The 27,897-nt window shown below is 43.4% G+C and overlaps 1 protein-coding gene and 1 long non-coding RNA gene across 6 annotated transcripts in view; both read left to right on the forward strand.

Annotated features, from left to right (window-relative positions):
* Positions 1-27,897, forward strand: part of LOC118375661 (DNA (cytosine-5)-methyltransferase 3A-like) — an 84,870-nt gene that overhangs the window by 53,465 nt on the left and 3,508 nt on the right. For all 5 annotated transcript variants that reach the window (XM_052471673.1, XM_052471675.1, XM_052471676.1 and 2 more), the window contains 10 exons: positions 1,872-1,951; positions 2,694-2,806; positions 5,519-5,702; positions 14,317-14,401; positions 14,561-14,706; positions 16,122-16,212; positions 16,288-16,436; positions 18,968-19,053; positions 19,128-19,197; positions 22,193-22,311. In XM_052471673.1, the coding sequence (XP_052327633.1) occupies positions 1,872-1,951; positions 2,694-2,806; positions 5,519-5,702; positions 14,317-14,401; positions 14,561-14,706; positions 16,122-16,212; positions 16,288-16,436; positions 18,968-19,053; positions 19,128-19,197; positions 22,193-22,311 (1,123 nt within the window). The remainder of the gene's footprint in view (positions 1-1,871; positions 1,952-2,693; positions 2,807-5,518; positions 5,703-14,316; positions 14,402-14,560; positions 14,707-16,121; positions 16,213-16,287; positions 16,437-18,967; positions 19,054-19,127; positions 19,198-22,192; positions 22,312-27,897) is intronic.
* On the forward strand, positions 22,640-23,120 carry LOC127909574 (uncharacterized). Its single transcript, XR_008071973.1, has 3 exons — positions 22,640-22,752; positions 22,878-22,995; positions 23,037-23,120. It is a non-coding gene; the product is annotated as an uncharacterized LOC127909574 (long non-coding RNA).

Consider the following 27,897-nt stretch of genomic DNA (forward strand, 5'->3'; position numbering starts at 1 on the left):
CCAACTCTACTCTAGTTCTACTGTCTCTACTCTAGTTCTACTGTCTCTACTCTAGGTCTACTATCTCTACTCTAGGTCTACTATCTCTACTCTAGTTCTACTGTCTCTACTCTAGTTCTACTGTCTCTACTCTAGTTCTACTGTCTCTACTCTAGGTCTACTATCTCTACTCTAGTTCTACTGTCTCTACTCTAGTTCTACTGTCTCTACTCTAGGTCTACTATCTCTACTCTAGTTCTACTGTCTCTACTCTAGTTCTACTGTCTCTACCAACTATCTCTACTCTAGTTCTACTGTCTCTACTCTAGTTCTACTGTCTCTACCTACCAACTCTACTCTAGTTCTACTGTCTCTACTCTAGTTCTACTGTCTCTACTCTAGGTCTACTATCTCTAACTACTATCTCTAGTTCTACTGTCTCTACTCTAGTTCTACTATCTCTACTCTAGTTCTACTGTCTCTACTCTAGGTCTACTATCTCTACTCTAGGTCTACTATCTCTACTCTAGGTCTACTGTCTCTACTCTAGTTCTACTGTCTCTACTCTAGGTCTACCAACTCTACTCTAGTTCTACTGTCTCTACTCTAGTTCTACTGTCTCTACTCTAGGTCTACTATCTCTACTCTAGTTCTACTGTCTCTACTCTAGTTCTACTGTCTCTACTCTAGGTCTACCAACTCTACTCTAGTTCTACTGTCTCTACTCTAGTTCTACTGTCTCTACTCTAGGTCTACCAACTCTACTCTAGGTCTACCAACTCTACTGTAGTTCTACTGTCTCTACTCTAGTTCTACTATCTCTACTCTAGTTCTACCGTCTCTACTCTAGGTCTACCAACTCTACTCTAGTTCTACTGTCTCTACTCTAGGTCTACCAACTCTACTGTAGTTCTACTATCTCTACTCTAGTTCTACTGTCTCTACTCTAGTTCTACTGTCTCTACTCTAGGTCTACTATCTCTACTCTAGTTCTACTGTCTCTACTCTAGGTCTACCAACTCTACTCTAGTTCTACTATCTCTACTCTAGTTCTACTGTCTCTACTCTAGGTCTACTATCTCTACTCTAGTTCTACTGTCTCTACTCTAGGTCTACCAACTCTACTCTAGTTCTACTGTCTCTACTCTAGTTCTACTAACTCTACTCTAGGTCTACCAACTCTACTCTAGTTCTACTATCTCTACTCTAGGTCTACCAACTCTACTCTAGTTCTACTAACTCTACTCTAGTTCTACTGTCTCTACTCTAGTTCTACTATCTCTACTCTAGGTCTACCAACTCTACTCTAGGTCTACCAACTCTACTCTAGTTCTACTATCTCTACTCTAGTTCTACTATCTCTACTCTAGTTCTGCTGTCTCTACTCTAGTTCTGCTGTCTCTACTCTAGTTCTACTGTCTCTACTCTAGTTCTACTGTCTCTACTCTAGTTCTACTGTCTCTACTCTAGGTCTACCAACTCTACTCTAGTTCTACTATCTCTACTCTAGTTCTACTGTCTCTACTCTAGTTCTACTGTCTCTACTCTAGTTCTACTGTCTCTACTCTAGGTCTACCAACTCTACTCTAGTTCTACTGTCTCTACTCTAGTTCTACTGTCTCTACTCTAGGTCTACCAACTCTACTGTAGTTCTACTATCTCTACTCTAGTTCTACTGTCTCTACTCTAGTTCTACTATCTCTACTGTAGTTCTATTATTTCCACTTCTTGCTAACATTTTATGACTTCTGTGTGTGTGTGTGTGTGTGTGTGTGTGTGTGTGTGTGTGTGTGTGTGTGTGTGTGTGTGTGTGTGTGTGTGTGTGTGTGTGTGTGTGTGTGTGTGTGTGTGTGTGTGTGTGTGTGTGTGTGTGTGTGTGTGTGTGTGTGTAGATATCTGTATCTCCTGTGGAAGCCTCAACGTCTCTCTGGAACACCCTCTCTTCATCGGAGCCATGTGTCAGAGCTGCAAGGTAAACAGACCCGCCCTCTGTGAGAGTTTGTATTGTTCTAAGAACTGTTTAAAGGTGTGTGGGTGTGTGTAGAACTGTTCCTGGAGTTTAAAGGTGTGTGGGTGTGTGTAGAACTGTTTCTTGGAGTTTAAAGGTGTGTGGGTGTGTGTAGAACTGTTCTTGGAGTTTAAAGGTGTGTGGGTGTGTGTAGAACTGTTCCTGGAGTTTAAAGGTGTGTGGGTGTGTGTAGAACTGTTCCTGGAGTTTAAAGGTGTGTGGGTGTGTGTAGAACTGTTCCTGGAGTTTAAAGGTGTGTGGGTGTGTGTAGAACTGTTTCTTGGAGTTTAAAGGTGTGTGGGTGGGTGTAGAACTGTTCCTGGAGTTTAAAGGTGTGTGGGTGTGTGTAGAACTGTTCTTGGAGTTTAAAGGTGTGTGGGTGTGTGTAGAACTGTTTCTTGGAGTTTAAAGGTGTGTGGGTGTGTGTAGAACTGTTTCTTGGAGTTTAAAGGTGTGTGGGTGTGTGTAGAACTGTTTCTTGGAGTTTAAAGGTGTGTGGGTGTGTGTAGAACTGTTCCTGGAGTTTAAAGGTGTGTGGGTGTGTGTAGAACTGTTTCTTGGAGTTTAAAGGTGTGTGGGTGTGTGTAGAACTGTTCCTGGAGTTTAAAGGTGTGTGGGTGTGTGTAGAACTGTTTCTTGGAGTTTAAAGGTGTGTGGGTGTGTGTAGAACTGTTCCTGGAGTTTAAAGGTGTGTGGGTGTGTGTAGAACTGTTTCTTGGAGTGTGCGTACCAATACGATGATGATGGATACCAGTCGTACTGCACTATCTGCTGTGGAGGACGGGAGGTCTTGATGTGTGGAAACAACAACTGCTGCAGGTCAGCGCATACACACACACACATACTTGACTATTTCTACTATATATACTCTAGTTCAACTATATTCTAGTTCTACTATCTCTACTGTAGTTCTACTGTCTCTATCGTAAATATCTGTCTAGTGTCTACTGTAGTTCTACTATATTTACTGTAGTTCTACTATATTTACTGTAGTTCTACTATCGCTACTGTAGTTCTACTATCTCTACTGTAGTTCTACTATCTCTACTGTAGTTCTACTATCTCTACTGTAGTTATACTATATTTAGTGTAGTTATACTATTTCTACTGTAGTTATACTATATTTACTGTAGTTATACTATATTTAGTGTAGTTCTACTATCTCTACTGTAGTTATACTATATTTACTGTAGTTATACTATATTTACTGTAGTTCTACTATCTCTACTGTAGTTATACTATATTTACTGTAGTTATACTATATTTACTGTAGTTCTACTATCTCTACTGTAGTTATACTATATTTACTGTAGTTCTACTATCTCTACTGTAGTTCTACTATCTCTACTGTAGTTCTACTGTCTATCGTAATTATCTGTTCTCTAGTTCTAGTGTCTACTGTAGTTATACTATATTTACTGTAGTTCTACTATCTCTACTGTAGTTATACTATATTTACTGTAGTTCTACTATCTCTACTGTAGTTATACTATATTTACTGTAGTTCTACTATCTCTACTCTAGTTCTGTCTCTACTCTAGTTATACTATGATTTACTGTAGTTCTACTATATTTAATGTAGTTCTACTATCTATACTGTAGTTATAATATATTTACTGTAGTTCTACTATCTCTACTCCAGTTCTACTATATTTACTGTAGTTATACTATATGTAGTGTAGTTCTACTATATTTAGTGTAGTTCTACTATATTTAGTGTAGTTCTACTATCTCTAGGGGGCTTTACTATTCTTAGGTAGTGGAATGAATTTTGCTTCCCTCCAAGTCTAAGGGCACACTTTCTAGTATGCTTAGATTGTGGCAAATAAGAGTGGCAATATCGTCCTCTAGTTTCCTCAGTAATTTCGCATTCAAGTTGTCAGATCCAGGTGGCTTGTCATTGTTGATAGACAATAATTATTTCCCCTCTTCTACATTCACTTTTCATAAATCAAAAGCTCCAATGCTTTTGACACTATCATTCATCTTTGTTTCATAGTATATGTTCTTCTTTTTATTCAGTTCAGTCATATGATTTCTCAATTTGCCAATCGGTTGTGCAGCCAAACTTATTTGACATTCCTTTTGCTTCATCTTTCTCAATCATACAATTTGTGACCGACCGGCTCGATCTTATGTAGCAACATTTGAAATTGTGTTTTTTACATTGGATAAAAGTAGAGAATCATAGCTAGAAAATTGTATATTATACACTACAGTTGAGGAACAATAGAGCGTTGGATTAGTAACCGGAAGGCTGCAAGTTCAAACCCCCGAGCTGTCAAGGTACAAATCTGTTGTTCTGCCCCTGAACAGGCAGTTAACCCACTGTTCCTAGGCCGTCATTTTAACTGACTTGCCTAGTTAAATAAAGGTCAAATAAAATAAAATTACCCTTATACATGAATGGGTGCTTCTCCCTCTCTGTCACGGATGTCATGGTTGCCTGAGATTGAAGATGTAAGCTGGAGACAAGTGTTTAATACAACAGCATGTGTGATCTCTTTTCGACTCTGTCTGCATATTTGCAATCAAACGCCAGAATTTTCTCCATCTCCTTAGCTATCATTCTCAAATTCCACTGATTTCAAAACTCGGTTCTCCAGAAAGTGGAGAGCAACACCTTTTCAGTTCTACTACGTGATATTTTTCAAACAGCTGCGTTAGAAAGGATTACCTACACATACTGAGAAGCATGCTACATGGCAGACCAATCCGAACTCATCTATCGGCATGTGCATTATCTCAGCCAATCATGGCTAGCGGGAAGGTTCCTGACTTTTTCTGTGGCTAAACCAACTAGGCTTGTAGTTTAACAATTTTATTCGTATTTACAGATGGCGTATACGTTTGTTATTAAGGCACATGAAAGTTCACATTTTCCAGAATGCATTTCCGCAAAAAAAAAGCATTTAGATAAAAAAAAAAAAAGTTTACTTATTGATTGATAAATAAATAAATAAAAGTTTACGTTCAAATGTCTTTCCTGTGAAGTAGTGCACTACATGCACCTAGTTTCCTGAAATTAGTCACATTTTTTTTATTGAATAGTTTTTACATTTTCATAGTAATTATTAGTAACTGGAATAACAAATATTCTTTACATCATCAACATATGAATCACTATAAAATGTAATGTATGACCTCTTATACCCTATATTATAGGCCCAGCCTTTGGAACTTTGGTTTTCATAGATATGGCTACTATACTGTGATCACTACATCCTATGGATTTGGATACTGCCTTGAAGCGAAATATGTGCCGCTTTAGTAAAGATGTGATCAATACATGTTGAGGATTTCATTCTTGTGCTGTTTATATCTACGCTGGTAGGTTAACTGATATCCTTAACCAGGGTTTAGGCACTGGTTACTGTTTGAAACTTTTTCTTGAGGGCTTGATGAAAGCCAGTTAATATTTACGTCATCCAGAAAATATACCTCTCTGTTGTAGATTCTAGTTCTGTTGTCTCTAGGACTATTTCCTATTCTTGCATTTTATGATGTATGTGTGCATGTGTGTGTGTTTAGGTGTTTCTGTGTGGAGTGTGTGGATCTTTTGGTGGGTTTGGGTTCGGCGTCAGCTGCGATCAGAGAGGACCCCTGGAACTGCTACATGTGTGAAACACACAACACACACGGGTTACTACGACGACGCGACGACTGGCCGTCACGACTACAGGTGTTCTTCGCTAACAACCATGAACAGGAATTTGTAAGTCAAAGGTCACGTAGAGATGTTTACATGTTTTAATGTGTTGGTCTAAAGCAGGGGTATCAAACTGATCCCCCGTTCCACATAACTGGTCCCCGTTCCACATAACTGGTCCCCCGTTCCACATAACTGGTCCCCCGTTCCACATAACTGGTCCCCCGTTCCACATAACTGGTCCCCGTTCCACATAACTGGTCCCCGTTCCACATAACTGGTCCCCCGTTCCACATAACTGGTCCCCGTTCCACATAACTGATCCCCGTTCCACATAACTGGTCCCCGTTCCACATAACTGGTCCCCCGTTCCACATAACTGGTCCCCCGTTCCACATAACTGGTCCCCGTTCCACATAACTGTTCCCCCGTTCCACATAACTGGTCCCCGTTCCACATAACTGGTCCCCGTTCCACATAACTGGTCCCCGTTCCACATAACTGGTCCCGTTCCACATAACTGTTCCCCGTTCCACATAACTGGTCCCCCGTTCCACATAACTGGTCCCCGTTCCACATAACTGTTCCCCGTTCCACATAACTGGTCCCCCGTTCCACATAACTGGTCCCCCGTTCCACATAACTGGTCCCCGTTCCACATAACTGGTCCCCCGTTCCACATAACTGGTCCCCCGTTCCACATAACTGGTCCCCCGTTCCACATAACTGGTCCCCCGTTCCACATAACTGGTCCCCGTTCCACATAACTGGTCCCCCGTTCCACATAACTGTTCCCCCGTTCCACATAACTGGTCCCCGTTCCACATAACTGGTCCCCGTTCCACATAACTGGTCCCCCGTTCCACATAACTGGTCCCCGTTCCACATAACTGGTCCCCGTTCCACATAACTGGTCCCCGTTCCACATAACTGGTCCCCCGTTCCACATAACTGGTCCCCGTTCCACCATAACTGGTCCCCGTTCCACATAACTGGTCCCCCGTTCCACATAACTGGTCCCCGTTCCACATAACTGGTCCCCCGTTCCACATAACTGGTCCCCGTTCCACATAACTGGTCCCCGTTCCACATAACTGGTCCCCGTTCCACATAACTGGTCCCGTTCCACATAACTGTTCCCCGTTCCACATAACTGGTCCCCGTTCCACATAACTGGTCCCCGTTCCACATAACTGGTCCCCCGTTCCACATAACTGGTCCCCGTTCCACATAACTGGTCCCCGTTCCACATAACTGGTCCCCGTTCCACATAACTGGTCCCCGTTCCACATAACTGGTCCCCGTTCCACATAACTGGTCCCCGTTCCACATAACTGGTCCCCGTTCCACATAACTGGTCCCCGTTCCACATAACTGGTCCCCCGTTCCACATAACTGGTCCCCGTTCCACATAACTGGTCCCCCGTTCCACATAACTGGTCCCCCGTTCCACATAACTGGTCCCCGTTCCACATAACTGGTCCCCGTTCCACATAACTGGTCCCCGTTCCACATAACTGGTCCCCGTTCCACATAACTGGTCCCCGTTCCACATAACTGGTCCCCGTTCCACATAACTGGTCCCCCGTTCCACATAACTGGTCCCCCGTTCCACATAACTGGTCCCCGTTCCACATAACTGGTCCCCCGTTCCACATAACTGGTCCCCCGTTCCACATAACTGGTCCCCGTTCCACATAACTGGTCCCCGTTCCACATAACTGGTCCCCGTTCCACATAACTGGTCCCCGTTCCACATAACTGGTCCCCGTTCCACATAACTGGTCCCCGTTCCACATAACTGGTCCCCGTTCCACATAACTGGTCCCATAACTGGTCCCCCGTCCACATAACTGGTCCCCGTTCCACATAACTGGTCCCCGTTCCACATAACTGGTCCCCGTTCCACATAACTGGTCCCCGTTCCACATAACTGGTCCCCGTTCCACATAACTGGTCCCCGTTCCACATAACTGGTCCCCGTTCCACATAACTGGTCCCCGTTCCACATAACTGGTCCCCCGTTCCACATAACTGGTCCCCGTTCCACATAACTGGTCCCCCCCTGGTCCCCGTTCCACATAACTGGTCCCCGTTCCACATAACTGGTCCCGTTCCACATAACTGGTCCCCGTTCCACATAACTGGTCCCCGTTCCACATAACTGGTCCCCGTTCCACATAACTGGTCCCCCGTTCCACATAACTGGTCCCCGTTCCACATAACTGGTCCCCGTTCCACATAACTGGTCCCCGTTCCACATAACTGGTCCCCGTTCCACATAACTGGTCCCCGTTCCACATAACTGGTCCCCCCGTCGTTCCACATAACTGGTCCCCGTTCCACATAACTGGTCCCCGTTCCACATAACTGGTCCCCGTTCCACATAACTGGTCCCCGTTCCACATAACTGGTCCCCCGTTCCACATAACTGGTCCCCCGTTCCACATAACTGGTCCCCGTTCCACATAACTGGTCCCCGTTCCACATAACTGGTCCCCGTTCCACATAACTGGTCCCGTTCCACATAACTGGTCCCCATAACTGTTCCCCGTTCCACATAACTGGTCCCCGTTCCACATAACTGGTCCCGTTCCACATAACTGGTCCCCGTTCCACATAACTGGTCCCCGTTCCACATAACTGGTCCCCGTTCCACATAACTGGTCCCCGTTCCACATAACTGGTCCCCGTTCCACATAACTGGTCCCCGTTCCACATAACTGGTCCCCGTTCCACATAACTGGTCCCCGTTCCACATAACTGGTCCCCCGTTCCACATAACTGGTCCCCGTTCCACATAACTGGTCCCCGTTCCACATAACTGGTCCCCGTTCCACATAACTGGTCCCCGTTCCACATAACTGGTCCCCGTTCCACATAACTGGTCCCGTTCCACATAACTGGTCCCCGTCCACATAACTGGTCCCCGTTCCACATAACTGGTCCCCGTTCCACATAACTGGTCCCCCGTTCCACATAACTGATCCCCGTTCCACATAACTGGTCCCCTCTGTTCCACATAACTGATCCCCGTTCCACATAACTGTTCCCCCGTTCCACATAACTGGTCCCCCGTTCCACATAACTGGTCCCCCGTTCCACATAACTGATCCCCCGTTCCACATAACTGGTCCCCCGTTCCACATAACTGGTCCCCCGTTCCACATAACTGTTCCCCCGTTCCACATAACTGGTCCCCCGTTCCACATAACTGGTCCCCCGTTCCACATAACTGGTCCCCCGTTCCACATAACTGGTCCCCGTTCCACATATGTGACCGATCAGCTCGATTCGGTCTTATTTAGCAAAAGTTTTTGTTTTACATTGGATGGAAGTAGAGTCTCAGAGCTAGAAAAGGGTAAATCAAACACTACAGTTGAGGAACAATGGGAAAATAATTCTGCTTTGAACGTTGATTAACTTGTAACCTCATTTTTGAGAAAATGGCCTTTGAATGTTTTGGTGCCTACTGGAGAACTCTTCTTTGTCTACACCCATTCAGCATTGTTCACACCCTCTTAAGCTTTAGCCCCACCCAGCCCTTTAAGGGTTGATCCGAGCGTTCTGTCCTAACAACTGCAGTCAAGCACCCAAGCTAACTGGCTAACGTTGGCTAGCTTGCTAGCTACTTCCAGACAGAAATGAGAGAACAGCTCACTCTGACCATTTTATTCGCCCTCGCAGAGCTGGTTAAGTTGTTTTTATGTTATCCAGAGTATTGGTGACTGCAACTGTGCTGCTGGCAACAAACACTTTTTTGCCAACTTTTACTGACACCGGCCATATTCAACAGGTGTTGAGCGTTTGTAAATTCAACAGTTATTCTGCGCTCTGACACACAGATGAGATCTGAAATCAGAGTAGATAGCCAGTAGCTGTCGCAGTGACATCATTCATATTCTATTGAAATGGATACTTGCATAGTGGAGTCTTTTGTTATGACATGTAGCTAGCTAGCTAAGGTTAAATCTAGACTTGGTTCCCTTTATCGTAATCACTCATCTTTCACCCCAGCTGCCAAACTAACCCTGATTCAGATGACCATCCTACCCATGCTAGATTACGGAGACGTAATTTATAAATTGGCAGGTAAAGGTGCTCTCGAGCTGCTAGATGTGCTTTACCATTCGGCCATCAGATTTGCCACCAATGCTCCTTATAGGACACATCACTGCACTCTATACTCCTCTGTAAACTGGTCATCTCTGTATACCCGTCGCAAGACCCACTGGTTGATGCTTATTTATAAAACCCTCTTAGTCCTCACTCCCTCCTATCTGAGATACCTACTGCAGCCCTCATCCTCCACATACAGTTGAAGTTGGAAGTTTACATACACTTAGGTTGGAGTCATTAAAAGTCATTTTTCAACCACTCCACAAATTTCTTGTTAACAAACTATAGTTTTGGAAAGTCGGTTTGGACATCTTCTTTGTATATGACACGAGTCATTTTTCCAACAATTGTTTACAGACAGATTATTTAACTTATAATTCACTGTATCACAAGTCCAGTGGGTCAGAAGTGTACATACACTAAGCTGACTGTGCCTTTAAACAGCTTTGAAAATTCCAGAAAATTATGTCATGGCTTTAGAAGCTTCTGATAGGCTACTTGACATCAATTGAGTCAAACAATAGCACACAAGTATAAACACCATGGGACCACGCAACCGTCATACTGCTTAGGAAGGAGACGTGTTCTGTCTCCTAGAGATGAACGTACTTTGGTGCGAAAAGTGCATATCAATCCCAAAACAACAGCAAAGGACCTTGTGAAGATACCGGAGGAAACAGGTACAAAAGTATCTATATCCACAGTAAAATGAGTCCTATATCGACATAACCTGAAAGGCTGCTCACCAAGGAAGAAGCCACTGCTCCAAAACCGCCATAAAAAAGACAGACTACGGTTTGCAACTGCACATGGGGACAAAGATCGTACTTTTTGGAGAAATATCCTCTGGTCTGATGAATTAAAAATAAACATATTTGGCCATAATGACCATTTTTATGTTTGGAGGAAAAAGGGGGAGGCTTGCAAACCTAAGAACACCATCCCAACCGTGAAGCACGTGGGTGGCAGCATCAAATCAAATCAAATTTTATTTGTCACATACACATGGTTAGCAGATGTTAATGCGAGTGTAGCGAAATGCTTGTGCTTCTAGTTCCGACAATGCAGTAATAACCAACGAGTAATCTAACTAACAATTCCAAAACTACTGTCTTATACACAGTGTAAGGGGATAAAGAATATGTACATAAAGATATATGAATGAGTGATGGTACAGAGCGGCATAGGCAAGATACAGTAGATGGTATTGAGTACAGTATATACATATGAGATGAGTATGTAAACAAAGTGGCATAGTTTAAAGTGGCTAGTGATACATGTATTACATAAAGATGCAGTAGATGATATAGAGTACAGTATATACGTATGCATATGAGATAAATAATGTAGGGTATGTAAACATTATATTAAGTAGCATTGTTTAAAGTGGCTAGTGATATATTTTACATCAATTCCCATTATTAAAGTGGCTGGAGTTGAGTCAGTGTGTTGGCAGCAGCCACTCAATGTTAGTGGTGGCTGTTTAACAGTCTGATGGCCTTGAGATAGAAGCTGTTTTTCAGTCTCTCGGTCCCAGCTTTGATGCACCTGTACTGACCTCGCCTTCTGGATGATAGCAGGGTGAACAGGCAGTGGCTCGGGTGGTTGTTGTCCTTGATGATCTTTATGGCCTTCCTGTGACATCGGGTGGTGTAGGTGTCCTGGAGGGCAGGTAGTTTGCCCCCGGTGATGCGTTGTGCAGACCTCACTACCCTCTGGAGGGCCTTACGGTTGTGGGCGGAGCAGTTGCCGTACCAGGCGGTGATACAGCCCGACAGGATGCTCTCGATTGTGCATCTGTAGAAGTTTGTTAAAATAAAGTGGTGATCCTAACTGACCTAAGACAGGGAATTTTTACTAGGTTTAAGTGTCAGGAATTGTGAGAAACTGAGTTTAAATGTATTTCGCGAAGGTGTATGTAAACTTCCGACTTCAACTGTATAACGCCTGTTCTTCCAGTCACATTTTGTTAAAGGTCCCCAAAGCATCACATCTCTGGGTCGCTCCTCTTTACAGTTCGCTGCAGCTAGTGACTGGAACAAGCTGGAACAAACACTCAAACTGGACAGTTTTATCTCAATCTCTTCATTCAAAGACTCAATCATGGATTGACAGTTGTGGCTGGTTTGTGTGATGTATTGTTGTCTCTACCTTCTTGCCCTTTGTGCTGTTGTCTGTGCCAAATAATGTTTGTACCATGTTTTGTGCTGCTGCCATATTGTGTTGCTAGCATGCTGTGTTGTTGTCTTAGATCTCTCTTTATGTAGTGTTGTGTTGTTGTCTTAGATCTCTCTTTATGTAGTGTTGTGTTGTTGTCTTAGATCTCTCTTTATGTAGTGTTGTGTTGTTGTCTTAGATCTCTCTTTATGTAGTGTTGTGTTGTTGTCTTAGATCTCTCTTTATGTAGTGTTGTGTTGTTGTCTTAGATCTCTCTTTATGTAGTGTTGTGTTGTTGTCTTAGATCTCTCTTTATGTAGTGTTGTGTTGTTGTCTTAGATCTCTCTTTATGTAGTGTTGTGTTGTTGTCTTAGATCTCTCTTTATGTAGTGTTGTGTTGTTGTCTTAGATCTCTCTTTATGTAGTGTTGTGTTGTTGTCTTAGATCTCTTTATGTAGTGTTGTGTTGTTGTCTTAGATCTCTCTTTATGTAGTGTTGTGTTGTTGTCTTAGATCTCTCTTTATGTAGTGTTGTGTTGTTGTCTTAGATCTCTCTTTATGTAGTGTTGTGTTGTTGTCTTAGATCTCTCTTTATGTAGTGTTGTGTTGTTGTCTTAGATCTCTCTTTATGTAGTGTTGTGTTGTTGTCTTAGATCTCTCTTTATGTAGTGTTGCGTTGTTGTCTTAGATCTCTCTTTATGTAGTGTTGTGTTGTTGTGATGTGTGTGTTTTATTGTTTTATTTTTAATCCCAGCCATCGTCCACGCAGGAGGATTTTTGCCTGTTGGTAGGCCGTCATTGTAATAAGAATGTATTCTTAACTGGCTTGCCTAAATTAAATAAAGGTTAAATAAATAAAAAAAAAATATTTAAAAAGCGTGAATCTACAGGTAGCTAACCAACCAGGTTCAATGTTAGACAGCTAACATTAGGCTATAACTAGCCAAGGAAATGGCTCTGAGATACGAATAATATTACTACACAGATCATACACGTAATGTTAGCTAGCTAACCAACCAGCTAACGTTATCTAGCTAGCTAACAGTACACTTTAACTTGAAATGAAAACGACTTTCTGACAAAATTAGAAACGTGTCATATCTGAAAATGTAGCTAGCTAAACTATTTTACCCATATTCATGGATGTACACTTCTCCCTCTCTGTCACGGTTGCCGTGGTTAAGCCCTTAGTTTGAAGCAGGTGTTTTCTCCATTTCCTCTCACTCTAAAAGTGGAGAGCAACACTTATGCAGTTCTACTAAGCAATCCATTTTTTTTAAAACAGCGTTTAGACAGGATGACCTATTTTCTGTTTGTACAGCTTGCTTGGCCCGTTGTGTCAAGTCACTCTGGTTCACACTGATCGTGTGCAATGCCATAAGAATAATCTTAAACTTTAGCCCCCCACCCAAACTCTGACCATTTTACTCACCTAGCAGAGCTGGTTAGGCTGTTTTCATGTTATCCAGGGTGTTGGTGACTGTAACTGTGATCCTGGCAACAATTTAATAACACTTTTATGCCGACGTTTACTGACAACGGCCATATTCAACAAATGTTGAGCGTTCGTAAATTAATCCGTTATTTTACGGCTCTGGCACAGTCAGACTAGACTGCTGTGAAATCTGAGAAAATAGCCCGAGTGAATTTACGAACGCACCCCAAGTAGGCTCGGTCAGACTAGACTGCTGTGAAATCTGAGAAAATAGCCCGAGTGAATTTACGAACGCACCCCAAGTAGGCTCGGTCAGACTAGACTGCTGTGAAATCTGAGAAAATAGCCCGAGTGAATTTACGTTTCAACGCACCCCCGCAAGTAGGCTCGGTCAGACTAGACTGCTGTGAAATACTTGTTGCAGTGACATTCTATTGACATGGATACTGGAGTCTTTTTGTTAAGTTTTACTACACAATACATTTTTAAAAAGCTGCGTTAGACAGCATTACCTATACATACTGACCAACTCAAATAGACAGAAGCGTGCTACATGGCAGACCAATCCGAACTCATCTATCGGCATGTCCAGCCCACTCATTATCTCAGCCAATCATTGCTAGTGGGAAGGTTGCTGACTTTTTCGATGGCTAAATCAACAAGGCTCATAATTTAACAATTGTATTTACAGATGGCATACAAGTCTGTTATTAAAACACACAAAAGTTCACATGTTCCAGAAGGCATTTCTGATAAAAAACCCACATTTAGATTTGGCACATTTGCTGATTAGTTGCATAGTTGAGTAAGGTGTGCGTGGAACGGGGAACCAGTTATGTGGAACGGAGAACCAGTTTGATACCCCTGCTTTAGACCAACACATTAAAACATGTAAACATCTATAAATGTTTTATGGCTGAGGATCACAAGGATGACATTGAATCCCTCTCCCCTCTCAATCCTCTTCTAGGAGGCAGCCAGGTTGTACCCTCCTGTAGCAGCTGAGAGGAGACAGCCAATCAGAGTCCTCTCTCTGTTCGACGGTATCGCCACAGGTCAGAACACCAGTGTGTGTGTGTGTGTGTGTGTGCGTGCGTGTGGTATGTTTTTTGTGTATTTAAAAATATATATATGTATATGTGTGTGTGTGTGTGTGTGTGTGTGTGTGTGTGTGTGTGTGTGTGTGTGTGTGTGTGTGTGTGTGAGATTGCTAGGTCTGTTGGTGCTCAGGGACCTAGGTATTCAGGTGGACAGGTACGTGGCTTCAGAGGTGTGTGAGGATTCTATCACCGTGGGGATCGTACGTCACCATGGTTCCATCATGTATGTTGGAGACGTACGCAACGTCACGCGCAAACACGTGAGTCTTCTCTCTTCTATCCTCTTCTGCTCTCCTCCTTTCCTTCCCTCCTCCTCTTCTCCTCTCCTCCGCCACTTCTCTCCTCTTCTTCCAACCTCCTCTTCTCCTCCTCTTTCCTCCTCTTTTCCTCTCCTCCCCTCCTCCTCCTCTTCCCTCCTCTTTCCTCCTCTGCTTCATCTGACCACTTTTTTATTGACAGAGTAACTGGTGATTCCTGCTTTAATTTTTGCTTGTAAGCAGGAATCAGGAGGATGTAATTATGGTCAGATTTTCCAAATGGAGGGTGAGAGAGCTTTGTATGCGTCTCTGTATGTGGAGTAAATGTTGTCTAGAGGTTTTTTTCCCCTCTGGTTGCACATTTAACATGCTGGTAGAAATCAGGTAAAACGGATTCAAGTTTCCCTGCATTAAAGACCCCGGCCACTAGGAGTGCCGCCTCTGGATGAGCGTTTTCCCCTTTGCTTATGGCGGAATACAGCTCATTTGGTGCGGTTTTAGTGCCAGCCTCTGACTGAGCTGGTATGTGAACAGCTGCGAAAAATACAGATGAAAACTCTCTAGGTAAATAGTATGGTCTACAGCTTATCATGAGATACTCTACCTCAGGTGAGCAAAACCTTGAGACTTCCTTAGATATCGTGCACCAGCTGTTGTTTACAAATATACATAGACCATCACCCCTTGTCTTACCAGAGGCTGCTGTTCTATCCTGCTGATACAGTGTATAGACCATCACCCCTTGTCTTACCAGAGGCTGCTGTTCTATCAGTGTATAACAGCCAGCTGTATGTTATTCATGGCCGACTCATTAAAGAGAAATTCTTCTTTCAGTCCAAGGTGAGTAATCGCTGTTATGATTTCCAGAAACTCTTTTTGGTCATACGAGATGGTAGCAGCAACATTATGTACAAAATAAATTACAAATAATGCGAAAAAACAAACAAAAGAGCACGGTTGGTTAAGAGTCAATAAAACGGCAGCCATCCCCTCTGGTGCCATCTTTACATTCTCACTATGGAAACAGGAGGTAGACTAGTGTCCTGTCCAGGGGGTGTCCTGTACATCAAGCTGTCTCACTATGGAAACAGGAGGTAGACTAGTGTCCTGTCCAGGGGGTGTCCTGTACATCAAGCTGTCTCACTATGGAAACAGGAGGTAGACTAGTGTCCTGTCCAGGGGGTGTCCTGTACATCAAGCTGTCTCACTATGGAAACAGGAGGTAGACTAGTGTCCTGTCCAGGGGGTGTCCTGTACATCAAGCTGTCTCACTATGGAAACAGGAGGTAGACTAGTGTCCTGTCCAGGGGGTGTCCTGTACATCAAGCTGTCTCACTACAGAAACAGGACACAGACTAGTGTCCTGTGGTCTGGTTCAGACAAGGCTACTGACTTAACACCAAAGTTTCTGTCTGTAGATCCAGGACTGGGGTCCGTTTGACCTGGTGATTGGAGGAAGTCCCTGTAATGATCTGTCCATCGTCAACCCCGCCAGGAAAGGACTCTTCGGTGGGTGTTTTTCACATTTCATCAGTATCTTCCTGTGAAATGTCCCTCATAATAAAGTCTGGGTCCACCCCACAGAGGGTACTGGACGGCTGTTCTTTGAGTTTTACCGGCTGCTCCACGAGGCCCGTCCCAAACCAGACGACCACCGACCATTCTTCTGGCTCTTTGAGAATGTTGTTGCCATGGGGATCAGCGACAAGAGAGACATCTCACGATTCCTTGAGGTACACACACATGCACGCACACACATTAATGTTGATTGGGCATTTGCTCTAGAGCAGGGATGGGCAACTGGTGATATGGTGATATGCGGCCTTCAAGATCAATCTCCCCCCACCAAAAAATAACTCAGTCGGGGTCTGAACTTACTGTTGCATCAATCAATATAATAAATGTGATTGTGCATTAGCAGTTTTTCTCTTTTTATGTCAGTCACTGATAGTCACTCAATTAGCAAATCAATTAACAGAAGATTAATGTGCAAGTTGAGGTACTGGGGTGCAAAGGAGCTAAATAAATCAATACATTATGGGAAGAGGTAGTTGGATGGGCTATGGACTATTTACAGATGGACTATTTACAGATGGGCTATTTACAGATGGACTATTTACAGATGGGCTATTTACAGATGGGCTGTTTACAGATGGGCTATTTACAGATGGGCTATTTACAGATGGGCTATTTACAGATGGGCTATTTACAGATTTACAGATGGGCTATTTACAGATGGGCTATTTACAGATTTTTACAGATGGGCTATTTACAGATGGACTATTTACAGATGGGCTATGGACTATTTACAGATGGGCTTTTACAGATGGACTATTTACAGATGGGCTATTTACAGATGGACTATGTTCAGGTGCAATGATCTGTGAGCTGCTCTGACAGCTGGTGCTTGAAGCTAGAGAGGGAGATATGAGTCTCCAGCTTCAGTGATTTTTGCAGTTCGTTCCAGTCATTGGCAGCAGAGAACTGGAAGAACAGGAAGAATTGGCTTTGGGAGTGACCAGAGAGATATACCTGCTGGAGCGCGTGGGTGCTGCTATGGTGACCAGTGAACTGATATAAGGCGGGGCTTTACCTAGCAAAGACTTGTAGATGACCTGGAGCCAGTGGGTTTGGCGACGAGGGCCAGCCAACGAGAGTGTACAGGTCGCAGTGGTGTAGAGTATATGGGGCTTTGGTGCCAAAACAGATGGCCCTGTGATAGACTTTCATCCAATTTGTTGAGTAGAGTGTTGGAGGCTATTTTGTAAATGACATCGCCGAAGTCAAGGATCGGTAGGATGGTCAGTTTTACGAGGGTATGTTTGGCAGTATGAGTGAAGGATTCTTTGTTGCAAAATAGGAAGCCGATTCTAGATTTCATTTTGGATTGGAGATGTAGTAGTGACTCTAGTGACTCCCCATCCTGCATGCGGGAGAGTAATCATCGCCTGGCACTAATTAGCATAACGCAACGGACATAAATATCCCTAGAAAATATTCCTATTCATGAAAATCACAAATGAAATATATTGAGACACAGCTTAGCCTTTTGTTAATCACCCTGTCATCTCAGATTTTCAAAATATGCTTTACAGCCAAAGCTAGACAAGCATTTGTGTAAGTTTATCGATAGCCTAGCATAGCATTTTGTCCAGCTAGCAGCAGGTAACTTGGTCACGGAAGTCAGAAAAGCAATCAAATTAAATAGTTTACCTTTGATGAGCTTTGGATGTTTTCACTCACGAGACTCCCAGTTAGATAGCAAATGTTCCTTTTTTCCAAAAATATTATTTTTGTAGGCGAAATAGCTCCTTTTGTTCTTCACGTTTGGCTGAGAAATCGACCGGAAATTGCAGTCACGAAAACGGCGAAAAATATTCCAAATTAGCTCCATAATATAGACAGAAACATGGCAAACGTTGTTTATAATCAATCCTCAAGGTGTTTTTCTAATATCTATTCGATAATATATCCATCGGGACAATTAGTTTTTCAGTAGGACCGATTGGAGTAATGGCTACCTCTGTATTTTACGCGAGAATCTCTCTGGCAGCATCAGGTGACCACTTGCGCAATGTAGCCGCTTACGGGTATTCTTCAACATAAATGCGTAAAACTACGTCACAATGCTGTAGACACCTTGGGGAATATGTAGAAAAAGTAATCTGGTTGATAGCCCATTCACAGCTCAATAGGGACTCATTGGAACGCAGCGCTTTCAAAACATGGGGCACTTCCGGATTGGATTTTTCTCAGGCTTTCGCCTCCAACATCAGTTCTGTTATACTCAGACAATATCTTTACAGTTTTGGAAACATTAGAGTGTTTTCTATCCTAAGCTGTCAAATATTCTAGCATCTTGTCCTGACAAAATATCCCGTTTACTACGGGAACAGCTTTTAAAAAAAAAAAATGAAAATACTGCCCCCTAGTCACAACAGGTTTTAATGTGAGTCTGGAAGGAGAGCATGCATTTAGTTTTACTTGCATTTAAGAGCAGTTGGAGGCCACGGAAGGAGAGTTGTATGGCATTGAAGCACATCTGGAGGTTAGTTAACAAGGTGTCCAAAGAAGGGCCAGAAGTATACAGAATGGTGTCGTCTACGTAGAGGTGGATCAGAGAATCACCAGCAATAAGAGCGACATCATGGACGCCTGTGGAGCGTTGCTGCCCCCATTTGGCCATGAGAGGTACATCATGTATTCATTGTTGTCTGTGGAGCGTTGCTGAGGACAATACTGTCTAACTGTGTGTGTTTTCCAGTGTAACCCAGTGATGATCGATGCCAAAGAAGTGTCTGCTGCTCACCGCGCCAGATACTTTTGGGGAAACCTGCCAGGCATGGGGCGGTAAGACACACTGAATCAGAATAACCAGAATAATGATGAAACAGCAGTGTAACAGTAATCATGTCTATGTCCAGTCCTCTCACAGCCATGGTGAATGATAGATTGGAACTACAAGACTGTCTGGAGCACGGACGCACAGCCAAGGTAACGCGTCTGTGTGTATGAACAGAAATAGGACTCCAGTAAGTAATCTTGTATTGCTGCATGAACGTTTCCGGTATGAGCCCTTCTTTAGCATGCAAGGCAATTGCAATCAACATCACAACAACTATACTACACAGGTGGCATGATTCTAAATTCCCTGTAAGTATTGGCCCATCAAGAGATCCCAACAGAGAGAGCTGTGGAGGTGACAGTCTAATACAGACACACAATTGCTTTACATTATGATGTAATTACCTAAATGTTTGGCCTATTTAGAACCTACTACAAAAAACCTACGGTCCTATTTCAAGGTCGATCATACACTACATGACCAAAAGTATGTGTACACTTGCTCGTTGAACATCTCATTCTAAAAACAAAGGCATTAATATGGAGTTAATATGGAGTTTGTCCCCCCTTTGCTGCTATAACAGCATCCACTCTTCTGGGAAGGCTTTCCACTAGATGTTGGGACATTGCTGCGGGGACTTGCTTCCATTCAGCCACAAGAGCATTAGTGAGGTCGGGCATTGATGTTGGCCGATTAGGCCTGGCTCAAAGTCGGCGTTCCAATTCATCCCAAAGGTGTACAATAGGGTTGAGGTCAGGTCTCTGTTCAGGCCAGTCAAGCTCTTCCACACCAATCACACCAATCTCAACAAATAGCTTCTGTATGGACCTCGCTTTGTGCACGGCGGCATTGTCATGCTGAAACAGGAAAGGGCGTTCCCCAAACTGTTGCCACAAAGTTGGAAGCACAGAATTGTCTAGAATGCCATTGTATGCTGTAGCGTTAAGATTTCCCCTCACTGGAACTAAGGGGCCTGAACCATGAAAAACAGCCCCAGACCATTATTCCTCCACCACCAAACTTTACAGTTGGCACTATGCAGGTAGCATTATACTGGCATCCGGCAAACCCAGATTTGTCCGTTGGACTGCCAGATGTTATATCACATTGTGTCTATTATTCCTGATGGTATTCCCTTGTCACAACTGTGTCCACTGTTGCACCATGATCAGAGGGAATTGTTATCCATCCTCACTAAGGATAAAGGTTAGAATAACATGTAACATGTTTAATATCTCCTGTAGTGTTCCTGGAACTTTTATTATGTAAGACCAAACGTAAGAGCTCCATTCACAACCATGATGAACTATCACCTGTTACCAGGTATTACAACAACCATGATAAAAATGTACCGTAACACCCTGTATATAGCCTCCACATTGACTCTGTACCGGTAACCCCTGTATATAGCCTCCACATTGACTCTGTACCGGTACCCCCTGTATATAGCCTCCACATCGACTCTGTACCGGTACCCCCTGTATATAGCCTCCACATTGAATCTGTACCGGTACCCCCTGTATATAGCCTCCACATTGACTCTGTACCAGTACCCCCTGTATATAGCCTCCACATTGACTCTGTACCGTAATACCCTGTATATAGCCTCCACATTGACTCTGTACCGGTACTCCCCGTATATAGCCTCCACATTGACTCTGTGCCGGTACCCCCTGTATATAGCCTCCACATTGACTCTGTACCGTAATACCCTGTATATAGCCTCCACATTGACTCTGTACCATAATACCCTGTATATAGCCTCCACATTGACTCTGTACCGTAATACCCTGTATATAGCCTCCACATCGACTCTGTACCGGTACCCCCTGTATATAGCCTCCACATTGAATCTGTACCGGTACCCCCTGTATATAGCCTCCACATTGACTCTGTACCAGTACCCCCTGTATATAGCCTCCACATTGACTCTGTACCGGTACCCCCTGTATATAGCCTCCACATTGACTCTGTACCAGTACCCCCTGTACTGGTACATTAGGGCCGAATTATTTTATTTCAATTGTCTGATTTCCTTATATCAACTGTAATCCAGAATAATCATTGACATGTTGTGTTAATATTTTGTTCAGTCGATCTTTATTTGATTGCCATGTTTCCCCCACAGCTCTCTCTGCTGGGATCCCATGATTGGGCCAGTACTGACTGGGAATGTTTCATGATGCCCACCTGTGAGGTCTGGTTGTTGTGACAATGGTAGCCATTGAAGAAGGGCTCATACCCCAAACGTTCATGAGGCAATACATTTATTCACTGTCGTGCTGTCCTATTTCTGTTCTTTGGGTTATATTTGGGACAGGTTAAATTGGGTCCCCTCCTGAACCCTATATTTCTGTTCTTTGGGTTATATTTGGGACAGGGTAAATTGAGTCACCTCCTGAACCCTATATTTCTGTTCTTTGGGTTATATTTGGGACAGGTTAAATTGGGTCCCCTCCTGAACCCTATATTTCTGTTCTTTGGGTTATATTTGGGACAGGTTAAATTGAGTCACCTCCTGAACCCTATATTTCTGTTCTTTGGGTTATATTTGGGACAGGGTAAATTGGGTCCCCTCCTGAACCCTATATTTCTGTTCTTTGGGTTATATTTGGGACAGGTTAAATTGAGTCACCTCCTGAACCCTATATTTCTGTTCTTTGGGTTATATTTGGGACAGGTTAAATTGGGTCCCCTCCTGAACCCTATATTTCTGTTCTTTGGGTTATATTTGGGACAGGGTCAATTGGGTCCCCTCCTGAACCCTATATTTCTGTTCTTTGGGTTATATTTGGGACAGGTTCAATTGGGTCCCCTCCTGAACCCTATATTTCTGTTCTTTGGGTTATATTTGGGACAGGTTCAATTGGGTCCCCTCCTGAACCCTATATTTCTGTTCTTTGGGTTATATTTGGGACAGGTTAAATTGGGTCCCCTCCTGAACCCTATATTTCTGTTCTTTGGGTTATATTTGGGACAGGGTAAATTGGGTCCCCTCCTGAACCCTATATTTCTGTTCTTTGGGTTATATTTGGGACAGGTTAAATTGGGTCCCCTCCTGAACCCTATATTTCTGTTCTTTGGGTTATATTTGGGACAGGTTAAATTGGGTCCCCTCCTGAACCCTATATTTATCTGTTGTAGTTTGGGAAGGTGCGCACAATAACAACGCGTTCTAACTCAGTGAAGCAGGGGAAGGATCAACACTTCCCTGTTTACATGGACAACAAGGAGGACATACTCTGGTGTACTGAGATGGAGAGGTAACCCTTGACCCCTAACCTAACTATACTGAGATGGAGATGTAACCCCTGACCCCTGACCAAACTACTGAGATGGAGAGGTAACCCCTGACCCCTAATCTAACTATACTGAGATAGAGAGGTAACCCCTGACCCCTAATCTAACTATACTGAGATGGAGAGGAAACCCCTGACCAAACTATACTGAGATGGAGAGGTAACGCCTGACCCCTAATCTAACAAACTACTGAGATGGAGAGGTAACCCCTGACCCCTAATCTAACTATACTGAGATAGAGAGGTAACCCCTGACCCCTAATCTAACTATACTGAGATGGAGAGGAAACCCCTGACCAAACTATACTGAGATGGAGAGGTAACGCCTGACCCCTAATCTAACAAAATACTGAGATGGAGAGGTAACCCCTGACCCCTAATCTAACAAAATACTGAGATGGAGAGGTAACCCCTGACCCCTGACCAAACTATACTGAGATGGAGAGGTAACGCCTGACCCCTAATCTAACAAAATACTGAGATGGAGAGGTAACCCCTGACCCCTGACCAAACTATACTGAGATGGAGAGGTAACGCCTGACCCCTAATCTAACAAAATACTGAGATGGAGAGGTAACCCCTGACCCCTGACCAAACTATAATGAGATGGAAAGGTAACCCCTAACCAAACTATACTGAGATGGAGAGGTAACCCCTGACCCCTAACCAAACTATACTGAGATGGAGAGGTAACGCCTGACCCTTGACCTAACTATATTGAGATGAAAGGTAACCCCTGTCCCCTGACCTAACTATACTGAGATGGAGAGGTGACCTCTGACCCCTGACTTAACTATACTGAGATGGAGAAGTAACCCCTGACCCCTAACCAAACTATACTGAGATGGAGAGGTAACTCCTGACCCCTGACATAACTATACTGAGATGGAGAGGTAACCCCTGATGTAACTATACTGAGATGGTGAGGTAACCCTTGACCTAACTATACTGAGATGAAGAGGTAACTCCTGACCTAACTATACTGAGATGGAGAGGTAACCCCTGACCCCTAACCTAACTATACTGAGATGGAGAGGTAACCCCTGACCCCTAACCTAACTATACTGAGATGGAGAGGTAACACCTTACCCCTGACCTAACTATACTGAGATGGAGAGGTAACCCCTGACCTAACTATACTGAGATGGAGCAGTAACCCCTGACCCCTAACCTAACTATACTGAGATGGAGAGGTAACCCCTGACCCCTAACCCAACTATACTGAGATGGTGAGGTAACCCCTGACCCCTAACCTAACTAAACTGAGATGGTGAGGTAACCCCTGACCTAACTATACTGAGATGGAGCAGTAACCCCTGACCCCTAACCTAACTATACTGAGATGGTGAGGTAACCCCTGACCCCTATCCTACATTTTGTTACATTACAGCCTTATTCTAAAATGTATTAAATTGTTTTTTTCCCTCATCAATCTACAAACAATACCCTAAATCACATTTACATAAGTATTCAGACCTTTTACTCAGTACTTTGTTGAAACACCTTTTGCAGCGTTTACAGCCTCAAGTCTTCTTGGGTTTGACGCTACAAGCTTGGCACACCTGTATTTGGGGACTTTCTCACATTCTTCTCTGCAGATCCTCTCAAGATCTGTCAGGTTGGATGGGAAGTATCGCTGCACAGTATCGCTGGTTTTCATCAAGAATATCTCTGTACTTTGCTCTGTTCATCTTTCCCTCGATCTTGACTAGTCTCCGAGTTGCTGGCGCGGAAAAACATCCCCACCACCATGCTTCACCGTTGGAATTTTGCCAGGTTTCCTCCAGGCGTGACGCTTGTCATTCAGGCCAAAGAGTTCACTCTTGGTTCCATCAGACCAGAGAATCTTGTTTCTCATGGTCTGAGAATCCTTTAGGTTAGTTTTGGCAATTTCCAAGATGGCTGTCCTGTGCCTTTTACTGAGGAGTGGCTTCCGTCTGGTCACTCTAAAATAAAGGCCTGATTGGTGGAATGCTGCAGAGATCATTTGCTTCTGGAATCTTCTCCATTCTCCTCAGAGGAACTCTGGAGCTCTGTCAGAGTGACCATCGAGACAGGATTGTGTCGAGGAACAGATCTGGGGAAGGGTACCAAAACATTTTTGCCATATTGATAGGTATGCAGACGTTGATGTGGGATACTGGGTCAAAAATAAATAACAATATGGGGATGTGGTAGTTGGGTGGGCTATTTACAGATGGGCTGTGTACAGATACTCACCTGGTCTAAAGGCCAGTTTTATTGTTTCTTTAATCAGAACAACAGTTTTCAGCACTGCTAACATAATTGCAAAAGGGTTTTCTAATGATCAATTAGCCTTTTAAAATGATAAATTTGGATTAGCTAAACGTGTCATTGGAACACAAGAGTGATGGTTGCTGATAATGGGCCTCTATACTTCTATGTACAGTGGGGCAAAAAAGTATTTGGTCAGCCAACAATTGTGCAAGTTCTCCCACTTAAAAAGATGAGAGAGGCCTGTAATTTTCATCATAGGTACACTTCAACTATGACAGACAAAATGAGAAAAAAAATACAGAAAATCACATTGTAGGATTTTTGATGAATTTATTTGCAAATTATGGTGGAAAATAAGTATTTGGTCACCTACAAACAAGCAAGATTTCTGGCTCTCACAGACCTGTAACTTCTTCTTTAAGAGTCTCCTCTGTCCTCCACTCGTTACCTGTATTAATGGCACCTGTTTGAACTTGTTATCAGTATAAAAGACACCTGTCCAGAACCTCAAACAGTCACACTCCAAACTCCACTATGGCCAAGACCAAAGAGCTGTCAAAGGATACCAGAAACTAAATTGTAGACCTGCACCAGGCTGGGAAGACTGAATCTGCAATAGGTAAGCAGCTTGGTTTGAAGAAATCAACTGTGGGAGCAATTATTAGGAAATGGAAGACATACAAGACCACTGATAATCTCCCTCGATCTGGGGCTCCACGCAAGATCTCACCCCGTGGGGTCAAAATGATCACAAGAACGGTGAGCAAAAATCCCAGAACCACAGGGGGGACCTAGTGAATGACCTGCAGAGAGCTGGGACCAAAGTAACAAAGCCTACCATCAGCAAGGGCATTGAAGATGAAACGTGGCTGGGTCTTTCAGCATGACAATGATCCCAAACACATCGCCTGGGCAACGAAGGAGTGGCTTCGCAAGAAGCATTTCAAGGTCCTGGAGTGGCCTAGCCAGTCTCCAGATCTCAACCCCATAGAAAATCTTTGGAGGGAGTTGAAAGTCCGTGTTGCCCAGCAACAGCCTCAAAACATCATTGCTCTAGAGGCGATCTGCATGGAGGAATGGGCCAAAATACCAGCAACAGTGTGTGAAAATCTTGTGAAGACTTACAGAAAACGTTTGACCTCTGTCATTGCCAACAAAGGGTATATAACAAAGTATTGAGATAAACTTTTGTTATTGACCAAATACTTATTTTCCACCATAATTTGCAAATAAATTCATTAAAAATCCTACAATGTGATTTTCTGGGGGAAAAAAATCTATGATGAAAATTACAGGCCTCTCTCATATTTTTAAGTGGGAGAACTTGTACAATTGGTGGCTGACTAAATACTTTTTTGCCCCACTATAGATATTCCATAAAAATCTGCCGTTTCCAGCTACATTAACAATGTCGTATTTCTGATCAATTTGATGTTATTTTAATGGACAATACATGTGGAGATTTCTAAGTGACCCCAAACCTTTGAACGGTAGTATATAAACTCAGCAAAAAAAGAAACGTCCCTTTTTCAGGTCCCTGTCTTTCAAAGATAATTAGTTCAAATCCAAATAACTTCAAAGATCTTCATTGTAAAGGGTTTAAACACTGTTTTCCGTGCTTGTTCAATGAACCATAAACGATTAATGAACATGCACCTGTGGAACGGTCATTAAGACACCAACAGCCTACAGACGGAAGGCAATTAAGGTCACAATTATGAAAACTTAGCACACTAAAGAGGCCTTTCTACTGACCCTGAAAAATACCAAAAGAATGATGCCTAGGATTACACTGAGGCCTGTATTCTGGAGCGAGATCGATTTGGAGATGGAGGGTCCGTCATGGTCTGGGGCGGTGTGTCACAGCATAATCGGACTGAGCTTGTTGTCATTGCAGGCAATCTCAATGCTGTGTGTAACAGGGAAGACATCCTCCTCCCTCATGTGGTACCCTTCCTGCAGGCTCATCCTGACATGACCCTCCAGCATGACATTGCCACTAGCCATACTGCTCGTTCTGTGCGTGATTTCCTGCAAGACAGGAATGTCAGTGTTCTGCTATGGCCAGTGAAGAGCCCGGATCTCAATCCCATTGAGCACATCTGGGACCTGTTGGATCGGAGGGTGAGGGCTAGGGCCATTCCCCCCAGAAATGTCCGGGAACTTGCAGGTGCCTTGGTGGAAGAGTGGGGTAACATCTCACAGCAAGAACTGGTCAATCTGGTGCAGTCCATGAGGAAGAGATGCACTGCAGTACGGTTTCAGCTTTTTTTTATATACACTCGTTGCTCACGTATATAGAATTGAGCACACATCCTTGCAATCTCCATAGACAAGCAATGTCAGTAGAATGGCCTTACTAAAGAGCTCAGTGACTTTCAACATGGTCCCATCATGGGATGCCACCTTTCCAACAAGCCAGTTCATCACATTTCTACCCTGCTAGAGCTGTCCTGGTCAACTGTAAGTGCTGTTATTTTTTATGTGGAAATATGTAGGAGCAACAACGGCTCAGCCGCAAAGTGGTCGGCCACACAAGCTCACAGAACGAGACCTTCAAGTGCTGAAATGCGTAAAAATCTGTCCTTGGTTGCAACAATCACTTTCGAGTTCCAAACTGTCTCTGGAAGCAATGCCAACACAAGAACTGTTCGTTGGGAGCTTCATGAAATGGGTTTCCATGGCCGAGCAGCCCCACACAAGCCTAAGATCAACATGCGCATAGCTAAGGTCTACTGTCTCTACTCTACTTATACTATCTCTTCTCGTTCTTTTATCTCTACTCTAGCTCTACTGTATCTACTTTAGTTCTACTGTCTCTACTCTAGTTATACTATCTCTTCTCGTTCTTTTATCTCTACTCTAGCTCTACTGTATCTACTTTAGTTCAACTGTCTCTACTTTAGTTCTACTGTCTCTACTCTAGTTATAGCGTCTCTACTCTAGTTCTATTATCTGTACTCTACTTCTGCTGACTCTTCTCTAGATCTACTGTCTCTACTCTAGTTTTTCTGTCTCTAATCTAGTTCTATTATTCGAGTTCTATTCTCTCTACTTTAGTTCTACTGTCTCTACTCTACTTATACTATCTCTTCTCGTTCTTTTATCTCTACTCTAGCTCTACTGTATCTACTTTAGTTCTACTGTCTCTACTCTAGTTATACTATCTCTTCTCGTTCTTTTATCTCTACTCTAGCTCTACTGTATCTACTTTAGTTCAACTGTCTCTACTTTAGTTCTACTGTCTCTACTTTAGTTCTACTGTCTCTACTCTAGTTATAGCGTCTCTACTCTAGTTCTATTATCTGTACT

The sequence above is a fragment of the Oncorhynchus keta genome, chromosome 19 (genome assembly GCF_023373465.1).
Source record: "Oncorhynchus keta strain PuntledgeMale-10-30-2019 chromosome 19, Oket_V2, whole genome shotgun sequence".
Lineage (NCBI taxonomy): Eukaryota > Metazoa > Chordata > Actinopteri > Salmoniformes > Salmonidae > Oncorhynchus > Oncorhynchus keta.